The sequence below is a fragment of the Mastigoproctus giganteus genome, chromosome 14 (genome assembly GCF_048544385.1).
Source record: "Mastigoproctus giganteus isolate SK-2022 chromosome 14, ASM4854438v1, whole genome shotgun sequence".
In the NCBI taxonomy this organism is placed as follows: domain Eukaryota; kingdom Metazoa; phylum Arthropoda; class Arachnida; order Uropygi; family Thelyphonidae; genus Mastigoproctus; species Mastigoproctus giganteus.
In genome coordinates this window covers 60,523,315-60,539,665 of record NC_143588.1, presented here as the reverse complement: position 1 = coordinate 60,539,665, position 16,351 = coordinate 60,523,315, and the positions used below count along the sequence as shown (strand labels likewise).

At 38.0% G+C, this 16,351-nt stretch overlaps 1 protein-coding gene across 2 annotated transcripts in view; it reads left to right on the top strand.

Moving 5' to 3' along the window:
• The window catches only part of LOC150075159 (cytoplasmic aconitate hydratase-like), a 289,211-nt gene that overhangs the window by 251,121 nt on the left and 21,739 nt on the right, over nucleotides 1–16,351 (top strand). For both annotated transcript variants that reach the window (XM_090388696.1, XM_090388697.1), the window contains 2 exons: nucleotides 8,913–9,060; nucleotides 14,815–14,937. In XM_090388696.1, the coding sequence (XP_090244822.1) occupies nucleotides 8,913–9,060; nucleotides 14,815–14,937 (271 nt within the window). The remainder of the gene's footprint in view (nucleotides 1–8,912; nucleotides 9,061–14,814; nucleotides 14,938–16,351) is intronic.

The window sequence follows — 16,351 nt, the reverse complement described above, 5'->3', positions numbered from 1 at the left end:
GTATATTTGTAAATAATTTAAATATTTGTATAGTTTGTAAATATTTCAGTTAAATATTTTAGTCCTGCTCTTTTGGATGCAACAATATTCCTTGTGCATTATGGAACCCGAAGCAAAAGGCCTTTTCCTAAGTGACCTATATAAATGCAGGTAAATAATTACATAGTGATATTTATTCCACCTTGAGAATGCCATTTGGTGGGGTATCCAATGGGAGAAGAGGGATACAGGTCACATGGTACAAGTGGGTGGGACAATTCCGTCATTACAAATGCACAGGTAAATAATTACATAGATCATTTCCTGATTAGATTTAAATCAAAGTTTAAAGATTGTTCGTTGTCTGACACCACCAGGGGTTTCCCCTATCTCTGCATTGTATTCTTTGTGTGTGTGACACAAAACTCTGTAAAAGCGAGGGGTTGGAATGTTGTGTAGTGTTATGTACTGTTGTTACTCTGACCATTTAGCCATTGGGTCCCAATTAGGACCCAAACTTTTCCACGCGGAGGCCTGTCAGGCACCTAGTATATTATTTAAGTACTTTGGCAGGCCTGCCACTTAATTTATGAGGATTTCAGTGCAATGCCTATATACACTTAGTGATCACTGAATTATGACCACCCCTATGAAAATTGAATGTGACCTGTTGACCACGTGAGGTACGAGAGTGCGCAGTTAGTTGACCTATGTAGCATAGATAAGATGTCAGTGGTTCAGTAGGTAGTAATATTCCGAGTGTGATGGGTAAAAGGAAGGATTTATTGGACTTTGATAAAGGACAGATTGTGGGAGCTTGAACCTCGATTTCCCAAATGGCTGGCTGAACTGGTGGGGTTTTCGAGAGCCACCGTTGTTAAAGTGTACTAGGACTGGCGTCAAAATGGTCAAACAATGACTCGACAGTAAAATTACAAAGGTCAGCGAAAGGTTGATGTTAGAGGTGAGCGCCGGCTCCAACGACTTGTACAGGTGCAGCACTGTTGATGAGTTGACTACCCAATACAACATGAACCAACCCAGAACAATATCAGACATGACCATGCATTGCATGCTCGCACGTATGGGCTATACCCAGCAGACGACCCCTGTAGCATCCTCTCCTAACCAAGGTTCATCAGTGTAAAAGACTCGCCTGGTGCAAAGAGCATGTAAGTTGGACATTAGAAGACTGGAAGAAGGTGTGCTGGTCGGATGAGTCATGTTACTTACTCCACACCATGGATGGTCGTGTACAGATTTGGTGTCAACAGTATGAGGCTCTTCATCCATCATGTATCAAAAGTGCAGGCCGGTGGAGGCAGTTTTATGGTGTGAGGCATGTTTCACTGGCAGGAACTTGGACCACAGGTGCATGTGGAACAACGTATCACTGGTCTCTGCTATCGTCAACTGTTTGCTGACTGTGTACACCCCACCATGTTACACATTTTCCCGAATGGCGATGGTGTCTTCCAAGATGACAATGCGCCAAGCCATCGGGCACTTGATGTGCAGGAATGGTTTGAGGAACACATTTCTGGATTCCAGCATATCGACTGGCCACCGAGCTTCTCACGATATCAATCCCATAGAGCACTTGTGGGACAATATGGAAAGGCATATTAAGCGTCTGGATATGCCAATCAGCTCGATACCTGCATTGCTAGCCGCATTACACACATCTTCATTGGCCATACCTCCCGAATGCTTCCGACATCTTGTTGAATCAATGCTACATCGGATAGCTGCTGTACTGAGGACAAAAGGAGGACCTACAAAGTATTACGTAGGTGGTCATAATTTAGTGATCACTCAGTGTGTGTGTATATATATATATATTAAAGGGGGGGGTGAACACTTAGGAGACCAGCAGAATTACTTAACAAGTACAGGTCAGTATTGAAAAACAGCTGAGTTAGGGTTGAATTTGAAAGACACGATAGGAGGGAGTATATGACGAGAGTTTGTTGATCAATTCGGCCCTGGAGAGACTGTGCAAGGCTCAAGGGGTAGAATTTTTCTCAGCCTTATCTGTGCTTGTTAACAGGAGAGACTGCTTCTTCAGGAATGGGATACACTTAAAAAGAAAGGGTGCAAGAATATTTTTGATGCTATCAAGGCAGTGTTAGGTGGGTCAGAAAACTGCTAGCTTGCGGGGGGGATACATGGACTAATAGATTAACAGTAGCCGCTGCCAGAGGTGAAATTGATTCTTCCACTGCTTCTATTGGAATGAGAAGCGCCTGGAAAGTGAGTTGCTAGGGATTTCCAGGACTGCTGGGAATCATAGTGGAACAAGTAAATACATGGGCTGTGTTAGGGTAACTAAGCGTAGGAGCAGGTGCATGTATACTTGCATATACACCAATGCTAGAAGTATAGTTAATAAAATTGATGCGTTTGAAGTGCTGGTCAAGACATCAAAGGCAGATATTGTTGGTATATCAGAGACGAGCCACACAGATATAAGCAGTGCAGAACTGGAATTTGGGGAGTAAATGTGTAGAGGAAGGATAGACAGGATAGGAAGGGAGGAGAGGTTATGCTATTAGTTAAGAAACACATAAAATCCAAGGAAGTACAGCCAGTGAACATGGCTGGACAATGCAACTTTGAGTCTGTTTGGTGTGACATAAGCACTGGGAATGCAAAATTGAGAAAAGGAGTGGGTTATAGGCCTAATGACTCTGAGTATAATAAACAGCTGTACAGAGAAATAGAGTGGGCCAATAAATCAGTGTCTTATAACGGGGATTTTAATTTCCCAGATATTGACTGGAATTTGTGGGTTGGTCACGCACACACTAGCAAGGCTTTTGTGGATTTACTGAATGATGTTTTCTACGGCAGCATGTTCTGGAGGCAACTAGAGGGAGTAATACTCTTGATCTGATTATCAGTAGTGATCCTTCATGCATTAAGAATCTGCAGATAAAAGAACCACTAGGTGGCAGTGATCACAGTATGCTGAAGTGGGATTTACTCAAAGAGGTAACGACCATAGGGGGGTAAAGGGAAGAGTTTTGCTTTCGTAAAGGTGACTATGGTGGTATGAGACAGTATTTAAATTCTATCCGGTGGGACCAAATGATGATGTTTCCTACAGAAAATTCAAAATGGGAAGCATTTAAAGAATTAATCTTGGAAGCTACTAGGCTATTCATACCAACTAAGAAATATTGTTAAGTTTTGGCCTAAATTTATGTCAGATGAACTAATGGGACATGTGGTAGAGAAGAAAAATGCATGGGATACATATAAATTAACAAGTGACATGGAGGCCTATGATAGATATAAGCTGGTCTGTAAGCAAGTCACAAAGGAGGTTAGGCAGACAAAAGGAGATTACGAGAAATCTTCGACAAAGGATGCAAAGAAAAACAGCAAAGAGTTCTTTACTTATGTAAACCCTAGGATGAAGGGGATCAATCAGATTGGTCCATTTGAAATTGATGGTTTAACTGTTGATAATTCTGCTCATGCAGCTTATAAACTTAATGAGTACTTTGCATCTACATTAACCCATGAGGAGTTATTTAGGGAGGGGAATGCCAGAGGTGAATTAAACTCTGGCAGTGAGTTAGATGATTTTGTAATAACTGAGAGCAAAATGGAAGAGAAATTGTTGAAGATAAACATAAGGAAGCACCAGGGATGTATGGGATCTCTCCTGTTATATTAAAGGAGGCAGCAAAGGAAGTAAGCAAACCCTTAGCCATAATTATGAGAGCTTCTTTGGACTCAGGGGAGGTACTCATGGACTGGAGATGTGCAAATGTAACCCCAGTTCACAAAGGAAGGTGAAAGGGCGGCACAAGTAATTACAGACCTGTTAGTTTAACTTCTGTTCCAGTAAAATTAATGGAGGCACTGGTTAAAGAAGCATTGCAGGATTGTCTAGACAAGACTTCAGTTATAGCTCGGACACAGCATGGGTTTGTTAAGGGGAAGTTTTGACTAACGAATTTGATTGGATACTATGATGTGGTCACAAAGGAACTGGATGCAAAGATTAATTTTGATATCATATATTTGAATCTTAGAAAGGCTTTTGATACTGTTGCAGATGGAAGACTGCTGCACAAATAGGAGAAGTGTGGCATTGGAGGCAAATTACTGATATGGATAAAGGGATGGTTGAGTGGGAGAAGACAGAGAGTGGTAATCAATGGACACTGCTCTTCATGGATTAATGTTATTAGTGGAGTCCCCCAGGGTTCAGTGTCGGGTCCGTTGTTGTTTTCTGTATTTGTGAATGATATTGATGATGGTATATCGGGTTTAATGTCCAGGTTTTCAGACAATATGAAAGCAGCAGAGTTGTTAATGACACTAATCACAATATGCTGCTGCAAAAGGATCTAGAAAAGTTGAACAGATGGGCTGAGAGGTGGCGACTGAAGTTTAACATTGGCAAATGTAAAGTACTGCATATGGGAAGCAGTAACCCCAGAGTAACGTATCAACTGTGTGGTACTACAGTGACAGTGGTAGAGAATGAAAAGGACCTAGGGGTAATTGTGCAAGCAGATATAAAGTTTTCTGAGCAGTGCAGATGGTCTGCAAGAGTAGCTCCTGGTGTCTTGTCAATGAAATACAGGAATTTTTCTAGCCGGGATAAGGAGGTGATTATCCCCTTGTATAAGGCAATGGTTGGGCCCCACCTTAAGTACTGTATACAAATCTGGAGGCCTCATTTTAAGAAGGATGTAGAGCTGCTGGAACAAGTACAGAGAAGGGCAACAAGATTAGTGAATGGAACAAAGGGAACAAATTTGCAAAACTTTAGCCTTTCTTACAAAGAAAGGCTTAAGTTTTGCAAATTACAGTATCTGGAGACTAGGCACCTGCGAGGTGATCTGATTGAGGTGTATAAAGCTTTGAATGGTTTGAGCATGCTCAATGCTAATGGGATTCTTCCTCTTGCTCAGAATAATCACCTAAAGGGCATAAATTCAAATTGAGGAAAGACAGTTGTAGGATAGATGGGCAGAAGTTTGCCTTTAGCCAGCGGGTGGTTGATTGCTGGAACAAACTTGCATATAGTAGTAGTAGTAGTGGCATGTGATGCAAGAAAGCAAATGTATGAGCTTATGCAGCATCAGCCAAAAAAAAAAAAAAAATCACACCATTCCCTCCAAATGCCTGTCCAGTTCCTCCTTAAATTTATTCAACCTATCAACTTCCACAACGACAGATGGAAGTTTGTTCCAGCAATTAACCACCCGCTGGCTAAAGGAAAATTTCCGCACATCTAATCTACATCTGTCTTTTCTTAATTTGAATTTATGCCCCCTTAGGTTCGTAATCTGAACAAGTGGAAGGATCCCATCAGAATTCAGCGTGCTGAACCCATTCAAGGCCTTATACACCTCAATCAGATCACCGCGCAGGTGCCTAGTCTCCAGCCACTGCAATTTACAGAACTTAAGCCTCTCTTGATAAGAGGATCCCTTCATTCTCCTCACCAATCTTGTTGCCCTTCTCTGTACACGCTCAAGTAAATCTACATCCTTCCTAAAATGAGGCCTCCAGACCTGTATGCAGTACTCAAGGCGTGGCCTGACCATTGCCTTATACAGAGGGATAATCACCTCCTTCTCCCTGCTAGCAAAATTCTTATATATCATTGACAAAACCCCATGATCTGCCCTGGCAGCCTGTCTGCATTGCTCAGAAAACTTCATATCTGACTGCACAATTACTCCCAGGTCTTTTTCATTTTCTATCACCTTAAGTGTAGTACCACACGGTTGGTACGTTTCTCTGGTGTTACTTCTACCCATATGCAGTACTTTGCATTTGTCAAGGTTAAACTTCAGTTGCCACTTCTTAGCCCATCTGCCCAAATTATCTAGATCCTGTTGCAGTAGCACACTGCCATTACTGTCATTAACAACCCTGCCAATCTTTGTATCATCTGCAAACTTCGATACTAAGCCTGATATACCTTCATCAATATCATTGATAAATATACAAAACAACAGTGGACCCAACACCGAACCCTGTGGGACTCCACTAATAACATTAGTCCAAGAAGAGCAGCACCCATTGATTACCACCCTCTGTCTTCTTCCACTTAACCATCCTTTTATCCATTGTAGCAACTTTCCCTTAATACCATTCTGCTCCAATTTGTACAATAGTCTTCCATGCGCAACAGTGTCAAAAGCTTTCCTGAAATCCAAATATATGATATCAAAATTATTTTTTGCATCCAGTTCCTTTGTAACCACATCATAATATCCTATCAAATTTGTCAGACAAGACTTTCCCTTAACAAACCCATGCTGTGTCTGAATTATTGCTGCAGTCTTGTCTAGATGATCCTGCAATGCATCTTTAACCAGCGACTCCATTATTTTACCCGGAACAGAAGTTAAACTAACTGGTCTGTAATTACTCGTGTCACCCCTTCGATCCCCCTTTGTGAATTTGGGATACATTTGCACATCTCCAGTCCGTGGGAACCTCCCCTGAGTCCAAGGATGCTCTCATAATTATGGCTAAGGGTTTGCTTAGTTGCTTTGCCGCCTCCTTTAATATAACTGGATAGATCCCATCCACCCCAGGTGCTTTTCTTATGTTTAACTTCAACAGTTTCTCTTCCACTTTGCTCTCAGTTATTACAAAATCATTAAGCACCCTGCTACAATTTGATAACCTTCTGCCATTTTCAAACCTTAATAATTCCTCACGTGTAAATGTAGAACCAAAATACTCATTCAGTTTGTTGGCTATCTGAGCAGGATCATCAACAGTCGAACAATCGATGCCAAGTGGACCAATGAGATTCATCCCCTTCCTTTTAGAGTTTATATAAGTCTAAATGTTGTTGAAGTTGATAGCTTAAATGTATTCAAGGCAGATCTGATGCTTGCTTTCTTGCATCATGTGCCTTTGATAATGCTAATGATACAAAGGTTGGTTAAGAACAGTAATCAAGGTGAGCTACTGGAAAGATAGGTAGAGTAGTTATTGATCACCGCTAAGCAGAGCTTCTTTAGAGAGAGATCAATAGACTTCAGGGATGGTCAGAAAAATGGCGGGTATGCTTTAATTCAGCAAAATGCAAAGTTTACACCTGGGGTACAATAACCCCAAAAAAACTTATACACTTGTTGGAGTTGAACTAAAGTCAGTAGTGGAAGAAAGGGACTTGGATGTTACAATACGGTCTGACATGAAGTTCTCCGAGCATTGTAGAGAGGTTGCAAGGAAGGCCTATGTTATCCTATCGATGATTTAATGAACATTTGCTAGAAGGGATATGGATGTCATAATCTCATTATTGTTAGACCACACTTGGAATACTGTGTTCAAGTTTGGAGACTGCACCTAAAAAAAAAAGACATCCTGCTTCTTGAAAGAGTCCAAAGACTGGTGAGTCAGCAAACGGGTGTCCTTATGAGGAAAGACTTTGAATATGTGGATTGCATAGCTGGGAAACTAGGCACCTTAGAGCAACAGCATCATTGGGGAACAACAGAAATCTACTGGGAAAGTTAAAGAAAGGCTAGAAGTTGAGAAGATGAAAGAAGCTATTCAAAGAGGTCCACTTACTACCCAACAATGCTGCTGCTCTCACAGAGGACTCTACAATCAGGTATGGCTTTGAAAATCTGCAGTATCCACCTTATTCTCCCATACTCTGGCCTTCAGACTTATTCCTCTTCCCTAAAATGAGAAACCATTATGAGGTCACAGATTTCATGCTGAAGAGGCTTGAAAGAGCTTATCCACAGATGGGAAAAATGTATAGCTCTAGAAGGGAGCTACACAGATAAAGATGAAATTGTCAGCCAAATTTCAAATCCTTAAATATTTCTCAAATATTCAAATAAAACTCAAAGTCAAATATTTCTAGATGAGGATAAATACTTATTGACCACTACTTGTATATTTGAATCAGGGGATTAGTAATTTAAAATTTTCAGTGTCAGATTATTGTGCTCCTGGAATATATGTGGAGAGATCAGGTGTGATCTTACGGTGCTTAGATTTTTTCCGGCTATCTCCAGTACCATTAGTGCTATTTTTGTGGTTTAGATACTGCTAGTTTTATGGTTGATTTATTCTACAAGAGAGTTTATTGAATTACCTATTTATTTATTTAGGGGAAGGGCATATTATGATGACATCTACAATCATGATGTATGAGTACATATTAGAAAAGAGTGACAAATGCATCTACTGAAAAATTTCATTCATTTTGAAGATCAAGGGACCAAAATACATCTGTATCAAAAAGGAGAGAAAAACTCCTGATGTGGTTAATATTATTGCATTTTATAATGACATATGTAATTTTCCCATAAAATTGTATAGAGTGCATTAATTAATAATTATCATAATCATAATAGTTACCATAACAGACCTCAAGAGGATAACTGCTGATAAGGAATAACTTCAATCTATTCTCTGAGTGGATTAAATCAGTTAAACTATCAATAACTCTTGTTATTTGAAATAGTACCCAATTCCTTATTACTTGATACCCTGTCCAAATAACCTGTATATGCACATGTTCTATGGGAACTAAGCAAGATCTAAATCTGTGGGACTCAGCCTAACCTGAGTCCTAATCGTTGCCCCTGTTATGAATTGACATCTTTTTATTCTGAATGCAATACAACTTCACTTTGGTATATTCTTGTGTATATTTAAATACTGCTTTCTATATTATTGTTATACAGTTTTAACTATATTAACATAAATTGTCATATTTATTTCAACTTAATGTTTTGTGGCCATGTCTCCATGACAAGCAGCATTGTTCTTAGTATGTACAGGTGGTACCTTATTTTGTAACAATAAAGATTACAAATTATGATAATTATAAATCATATTAATAAAATTATTATGAGTTATTCTTGCATAGAATAAAATAAGACGATGTCTCTCCAGTAAAAATATCTTACATCTTTCAGTCTCACACCACGAGAATTTAACTCTTATGGTGCTCGACGGGGAAATGATGCTATTATGGCAAGAGGTACCTTTGCTAATATTCGCCTTGTAAATAAGTTTTTGGACAAAGCTGGCCCTCGAACAATACACATTCCTTCAGGTGATGAGGTAAATTTTTATTATGTTTATCAAACTTTGTCATCAGATTTTCATTAAATAGATATATGCTCAAAATGTGTCAGAATGAAGTTAAAGATGTAGTTTCAGTATCTCTTGGCGCCTCCGTAGCCAGGTGGGAAGGAGCAGCAGTGCGTAGCACACGCTTCTTGATTAGACCGGGGTTCGAGCCCGTCACCACCAAATACGGAGGATGCGGAAAGGTCATTCAGGGAATGACCACCGCATATCCCGGAGCAATATGGCCTTAGTTGCTAATGCTCCTAAAAAAAAACCAAATAACAAAAATCAGTATCTCTTTGGGAAAAGATTCTGAGTTCCTTTTGGTCTGAAGATAGAATTTGGTTAGAATCCTGAAGTATCACCTGTTAACAATCTAGTATAGGTAATGAGCCTGTATTTTATATATACATTTAATTATATATAATATATAGTGGAGAGCTGGTTAAGACTCATTTCATAACAAATAAAACTTGCTAAGTTGTTTCTGCCCATGTTTTCATGTGTCATTTAAATTTTTTGGCTGTTATTCTCTCTCTCTCTCTCGACTGGATAGTGGTCACTTATGTTTGAATAGATATTTTCAAAATATTACTAAAATTGAATGTGCTTTTTTATTAATAAACAGAAATATGTAATTTATTAAGACAGTAGTTCATAGATAAACTTTTAAGATGGCTATTCTTGTTTTCATTCATGTGACATTTAAATTTTTTTGGCTCACTTTATATTTACCATAATATACTTTTTCATACCCCCTCTCAGCTAGTTAAATAGCTATTAATTGCTTTTTTTTTCCCCTCCGCTCTTGCACACTCTGTAAAAGCCAGATTTTGTTCTCATCTGCATGGGATGAATTTTTATGTGCTCTTTTTTTCACTTAACAGCAAAATTAACTGATATGATGTGAGGCTTACAAGGTTGTTTTCTCTTGAGAAATCAGATTTTTCATCCAACAAAATGGATAAATCAGCACTTGAAAATAATGTTTGCATGCACTCATAGATGGCAGTAATATTGGGGAAGGTTAACATATTCATCCTTACCTATTTGCCTCCCACCTCTCATTTTCAGTACTGGAAAGCCGTGCAATTTACAGACTTGGTATATGTGGTTTCTCCAAACTTAAATGGTTCTCTCACTCACTCAACCTTTTAGAAGCTTATTTCTGCATCTTTCTTGGTTTACCAAAGTATTAGTGGGGAAAAGGCATGGTCTGTGATAAGTAATTTGAAACATTAAAGGCTCAGTTCTCATTCTAGTTACAGGGTGCAAACCAAGCTGAACCCAGAGGATGTGGTAAATTATCAACAGGTTGTGGAAGATAAAGCTTATCTTCCTGAACCGGTATGGAAACACTGTCTGGGATCTTGACACAATTCCCCATTATATTGAAAAGAAGAGCAGTACCTTGGTTTACCAAGACAGAACAAGTGCTGATTCCAGTACTTTATATAACTTGCATGTTCAGTAGTATTAGTAGTAGCAAGAAAGTAATTTTATGTGTAGATTTTGAAAATAATTCTTAAAATTTCACATCTTATCACAATTTCTGTATAGAGAAGTTTTTGTGTTTACCCATAATAGGCATATCTTACTACAATTTAGGGAAGTATAAAAAAAACTCTGAGTAGTAAACATTTCTAAGGAAATAGAATGTATGCAGTGCATTATATGTTTGAGTAAAATATTTTAAAATGAATGGCTCATTTTTAAGATAGCATGTATATATTATTGTCGATATTTGGAATTGGTTATTCATTCAGTAATTAAAATTTCAATATATTATTGGAGACATGGGAGAGACATACTTTTGGAATAAATAGATCAGTTTCCTTTAGAATCTGCAACTTTTGCTCCAGAGGTGGTTTTTTTTTTTTCTGCCAGTGTAATTGTTTAAGCCTCCTTTAAATTTATTCAAAATACCCACTTCCACAACACCAGATGGAAGCTTGTTCCAACTCTCAATTGCTTTGGTTAAAAGCAAAATTAAACACATCTCTCCTTCAACCATCCTTTTTCAATTTAAATTTATTTATTGTGTGTATTCTTGGAAAACACACAATAAATAAACGTTCCAAGAATGAACGTTCAGCATAATTAATTGACTACTTTTGCCAGGTTTCACTGTATTTCTTTATTTTTTTATCTAATATAGGAATATTGTATAGGTATTGATTGTGAGTATACATTTTATTTGTTGGTGTTATCCATTGCACTGCGTTCCTAGTTTTGAAATATTTTGAAAATTGCCAACAAACAGGCAATATACAAGGCGCAATCAAAAAAATTTGGTGGGCCTGACTTTGTATCTTAAAATTGCAGTGTTGTTGCAAGTTGCAACCCATTTGATGACTCATCTATGCATAGCAACACATGGACTACTCATTTATCTGCAGTTAGTCTGAATTAGCATGTATTGAACAGAAGGTAATTTATGTGCTTCACTGCATTTTAAAATGAATAGTATTATTGAGCAGCAAATTTAGCAGGATCATCTAGACAAGACTGCAGCAATAATTCAGACACAGCATGGGTTTGTTAAGGGAAACTTACAAATACATATGTTACCTTATGGGAATGCGGCGCTCGCTTAGCGCGGATTCACTTAGCGCTCTGTTTTTCCGGAACGAATTATCAGCGTTAAGCGCAGGTTACCTGTATTTATCAATGATATTGATGAAGGTATATGAGGCTTAATGTCCAAGCTTGCAGATGATACAAAGGTTGGCAGGGTTGTTAATGACAGTATGCTACTGTAACAGGATCTAGAAAAGTTGAGCAAATTGTCTGGGAAGTGGCAATTAAAGTTTAACATTGACAAATGCAAAATACTGCATATGGGTAGCAGTAACCCCAGAGAAATGTACCAACTGTGTGGTACTACACTCAGGGTGGTAGAGAATAAAAAAGAATTGAGGATAATTGTGCAGTCAGATATGAAGTTTTCTGAGCAGTGCAGATAACTGCAAGAGTAGCCCATGGTGTCTTGTAAATCATATACAGGAATTTTGCTAGCAGGGATAAGGAGGTGATTATCCCCTTGTATAATGCAATGGTCAGGCCACATCTTGAGTACTGCATAGAGGTCTGGAGGCCTTATTTAAGGAAAAAGTAGAGCTGCTAGAACAAGTACAAAGAAGGACAACAAGATTCAACAAGAACAAAGGGTTTCTCTTACCAAGAAAGGCTTAAGGTCTGTAAGTTGCAGTGTCTGGAGACTAAGCACCTGCGAAGTGATCTGATTGAGCTGTACAAGGCCTTGAATGGTTTCAGCAGGCTCAGTGCTGATGGTATTCTTCCTCTTACTCAGATTACAAACTGAGGGGGCATAAATTCAAATTGAGGTAAGACAGTTGCAGAATAGATGTAGTTGATCATTGGAACAAATTTCCATCTGTTATTGTGGAAGTTGATAGCTTAAATAAATTGTAGGAAGAACTGGACAAACTTTTAGAGCGAATGGATGAGTAAAATGGGAATGTTTTTTTTTTGTCTGATGCTGTGTAAGCATGCTTTCTTGCATCATATTGCTCTACTAATGCTAATTCATTGTGTATTCAGTAGTAAGAAAAGGTGTGGGGGTATGCTGTATGACATAATGAAATTTTTGGATATATGGTGTACACGTGGCAAGTATATACTCAGCTCCTTGATATAACATGGCCTTGTCATAACTTCAAAAAACGTCAGTCATACTGCATGATGGAAGAGGGTTTGCTGGAGCTTTTCTCTGGAGACTAAACATGGGTTCCATCACTTCAAGCCTCCAATAAGCAAAGTGGTGGCATTGCACCAGTTGATGAGAGTCATCTACCACCCAGTATTGCCTGGGAACACAGAGGGGTGGGATTGCTCCGTCTGGTGTGGTTGACCACATCTCGATCCCTACTTACTTTGGTTCAGAACCTTGATGGAATATACCTAGCTCCTTGACATAACATGCCTTGAAGATGCCCCTTGCACACGCGCGCACACACACACACACACACACACACACACACACACACACACACACACACACACACTCTACTTGGATTTTCAAAACACGAGAAGTTGAAAGACAACGCAGTGATGAAGATAATGCAGTAAGCTTTAATGTTGAAGTATTGAGCATTTAAAATTGTTTTGGTGGATTATTCTTGGTTTTCACAGCCTCTCTTGTCCTCTCATTCCACCATGGGGTTTCTTTCCATCTCCTTCTATTGCTTCTACTTCCACATACCTGCTCTGTCAGTCTTACTATGCAGTCTTTGAAAGCTTTCCAACCTTCCTCAACTCTTCTCTGAACATAGCCCCCTTTTTCCTCTTCTTTCAACTTCCATGCCCATAGCTTTCTCTCTCTAGTTTATTTTGATCCTCTTCAATTTAGGGAATCTCAAAACCTCAACAAGTAACCTGTGATTGCTACCCAGGGAGACACTCGGGATGACCTTGGCATCCACTAGTCTTCCATGTCACTCCTTATCCATGAGTATATAGTCAAGAAGGGATTCCTGTTGACCGGCCCAACCGTATCTTGTCACTTTGTGACTCTTTCTCTTCTTGAACCAGGTGTTCCCTATGACCAAGCTGTTCCATAAGCAGAAATCCAATAGCCTATCACCATCATCATTCCTATGTCCTCAACTATGCAGACCCATAATGTATTCTAATCCTTGTCTCTCCACTCCGACTTTTGCATTCAGATCACCCATGATGACTATATCTTCACCTGTGATGTTCTCTTCAAGCCTGTCCTCAAACTCCATTTATTTCAACTGGTTTGTGGTGCGTAGCATTGTACTATCTTCAGTGTTTTGCTGTCATTCGTTTGCAATTTAATTGATATGAGTCTGTTGCTAATATATTATTCACCTCCAGTAGCCTTTCCTTAATTCTGTGATCTATAATGATGGCTATACCTTTCCTCGCCACAGCACCTCCAGACCAGTATAGGTAATAACCTCCTTGTAACTCTCTACACCCATCTCCTTTCCATTTTGATTCACTGAATCCAAGTATGTTTATTTTTCTTTCCTTTAAATGTCCACACACTCCTCAATTTTTCCTGACAATGTCATAATATTGAGTGTGGCTAGTTTAATATATGCCATCATCAGGCTTGTTGCTGTCACAGATACCACCAGTAAGACCAAGTGTGTCACGTCTGGGCTTATTACTTTTGAGGCTTCTTTTTCTGTTGAAAGCCATAAATTTAAGCAGCCAATCTGCCAAACCCTACAGATCTTCACAGTGCTTGAATATATACATTGGTTTCAGAACTATTTGATAGACTCTTGTACAACACAAGGTCACAACCTCTTGAAGTATTTGTTGTGATGGTCTTCTGTGACAGTATAGTGGTTTTTTCCGTTACTTGTTAGGAGAGGTGTCGGTTGAAGTTCCATCAGTGACTGAAGGAATTTCTAAAGTCCTCTTCAGTTGAAGCTATAGTTAGCTGATCTCAGGCAGGGGGAATAGGGAGAAGTGTGTGTGTGTTCACGGACTGATTTGCATGTTCAAATCAGCCTGTGAACACACACACAGATTTAAGTAATGTCTGAGAACTGCTAAAATAATAATTATTATTATAAATTTGTGCGATGTTCAAGTCATTGGTTGAAATATTTATTTACAGAGGAAACTAGTTCTCTAAGTGAATTTTGTTATGAATATGCATTATTTTTTAATTTATATAAAAAAAAAAAAATATATATATATATATATATATATATATATAATTACAGGAAAATTTTCTTTCAGATGGATATATATGATGCTGCTGAGAGATATAACAAAGAGGGTACTTCATTAATCATTTTAGCTGGTAAAGATTATGGGTGTGGATCATCTCGAGATTGGGCTGCAAAGGGTCCTTATCTCTTGGTATGTTGGTTTTTTTTTTTTTTTTTGTAAATTAAAAATAACTCATTCTTTCATAAGCAGCTTATGTTTTAATATATCATTTTTAAATCATAAAAAGAATTTAAGAAAAATTTATTTTTATATATATAGGTGCTGAAGTCATAGGATACATAGCATTAAGTACTACTTTTTATTTCTTATTATCTTCAGTCCCTTCTTTGTTCTCCGTAAATACGATTTCAGTTCCGTTAGCACTTGCTATTCTCTACCTAACTTTATATTCTCTACCTACAAACTTATATATATATATATATGTGTGTATAATTTAACTGTACTGATGGTTTAATAGGAGTGTTTCAAGAAGCATTTAAATGTGATTTATGGACTTCGATAGATAGTTGGGTGTATATAGGGGTTAGAAGATTACCTGAATGAAAAGGAGAAAGTTGCATCAGCGAGAATATCCCAGTAAAAATATGGAGTACAACTCACACACACACACACGGCTATGTACAAAGCATATTGTTGTACCACCCAATTTTAATGATGTTTTTGAAGGTTACTCACCAAAACAGAGAAAAGATAGCATTATGCAGCCACATTATATCTGTAGCAAAACATATGCAGGCAATAATAATAAATACTACTAAGACTTGGAATTTTGGTTATAAAGTTAGGCCAAGTAATTGCAAAATAAATATAATTGCATGCACATCACTTACTATTGACCCAATAGAAAACAAATTTAAAAGAATACTAAAAAGAAAATAAAACAGAATAAAATCAAAATAAAATCCAATGAAGGTTGTAAAAAAATAAGAATTTGTTTCCAAAATTACTGTTTTGGAAAGAGTAAGTTCTTATTTTTTTGTAAGCATTATTTGATTTCATTCTATTTTATTTTATTTTCCTTTTACTATTCTTTTAATTTGGTTTTCTTCTTCTTGCAGTAATGGTATACTCATTCAGCATATGCTTGGCCTTTATATCCAAAATCTATATCCAAAATTCAAAATCTTTGTGTCTATTATATATTGTTATTACTTGTATATGGTCTGTTAGAGGCAGCTTACTTGCGCATGTGTGCGCATTCTCTATAGATTCACTGAAATATAACGTTAACCTTGGAGATTTTTCCTCTCTTAACTTTGAATACTAAGGATATTTTCTGTTTGTACTTTTTGTGTGAGTAAAAAATGCATCAGATACATTCTATGACCAAAAGTATTCAGATATCCCTCCTCAAATGTTATGTAATACACTGTGTTAGAAATCCCTGCACATTTGAGTTCAGAGGCACTAATACCGATTTCATACTTTTTCCAGTTCAGCAGCAGTACTACTTAGAAGCTAGTATGGGTCACAGATCAGCACTTACTGACTTTCAGTGGTGGAGATGGTGACCTTTCTGTGCATACAACTATGACTCATCTAA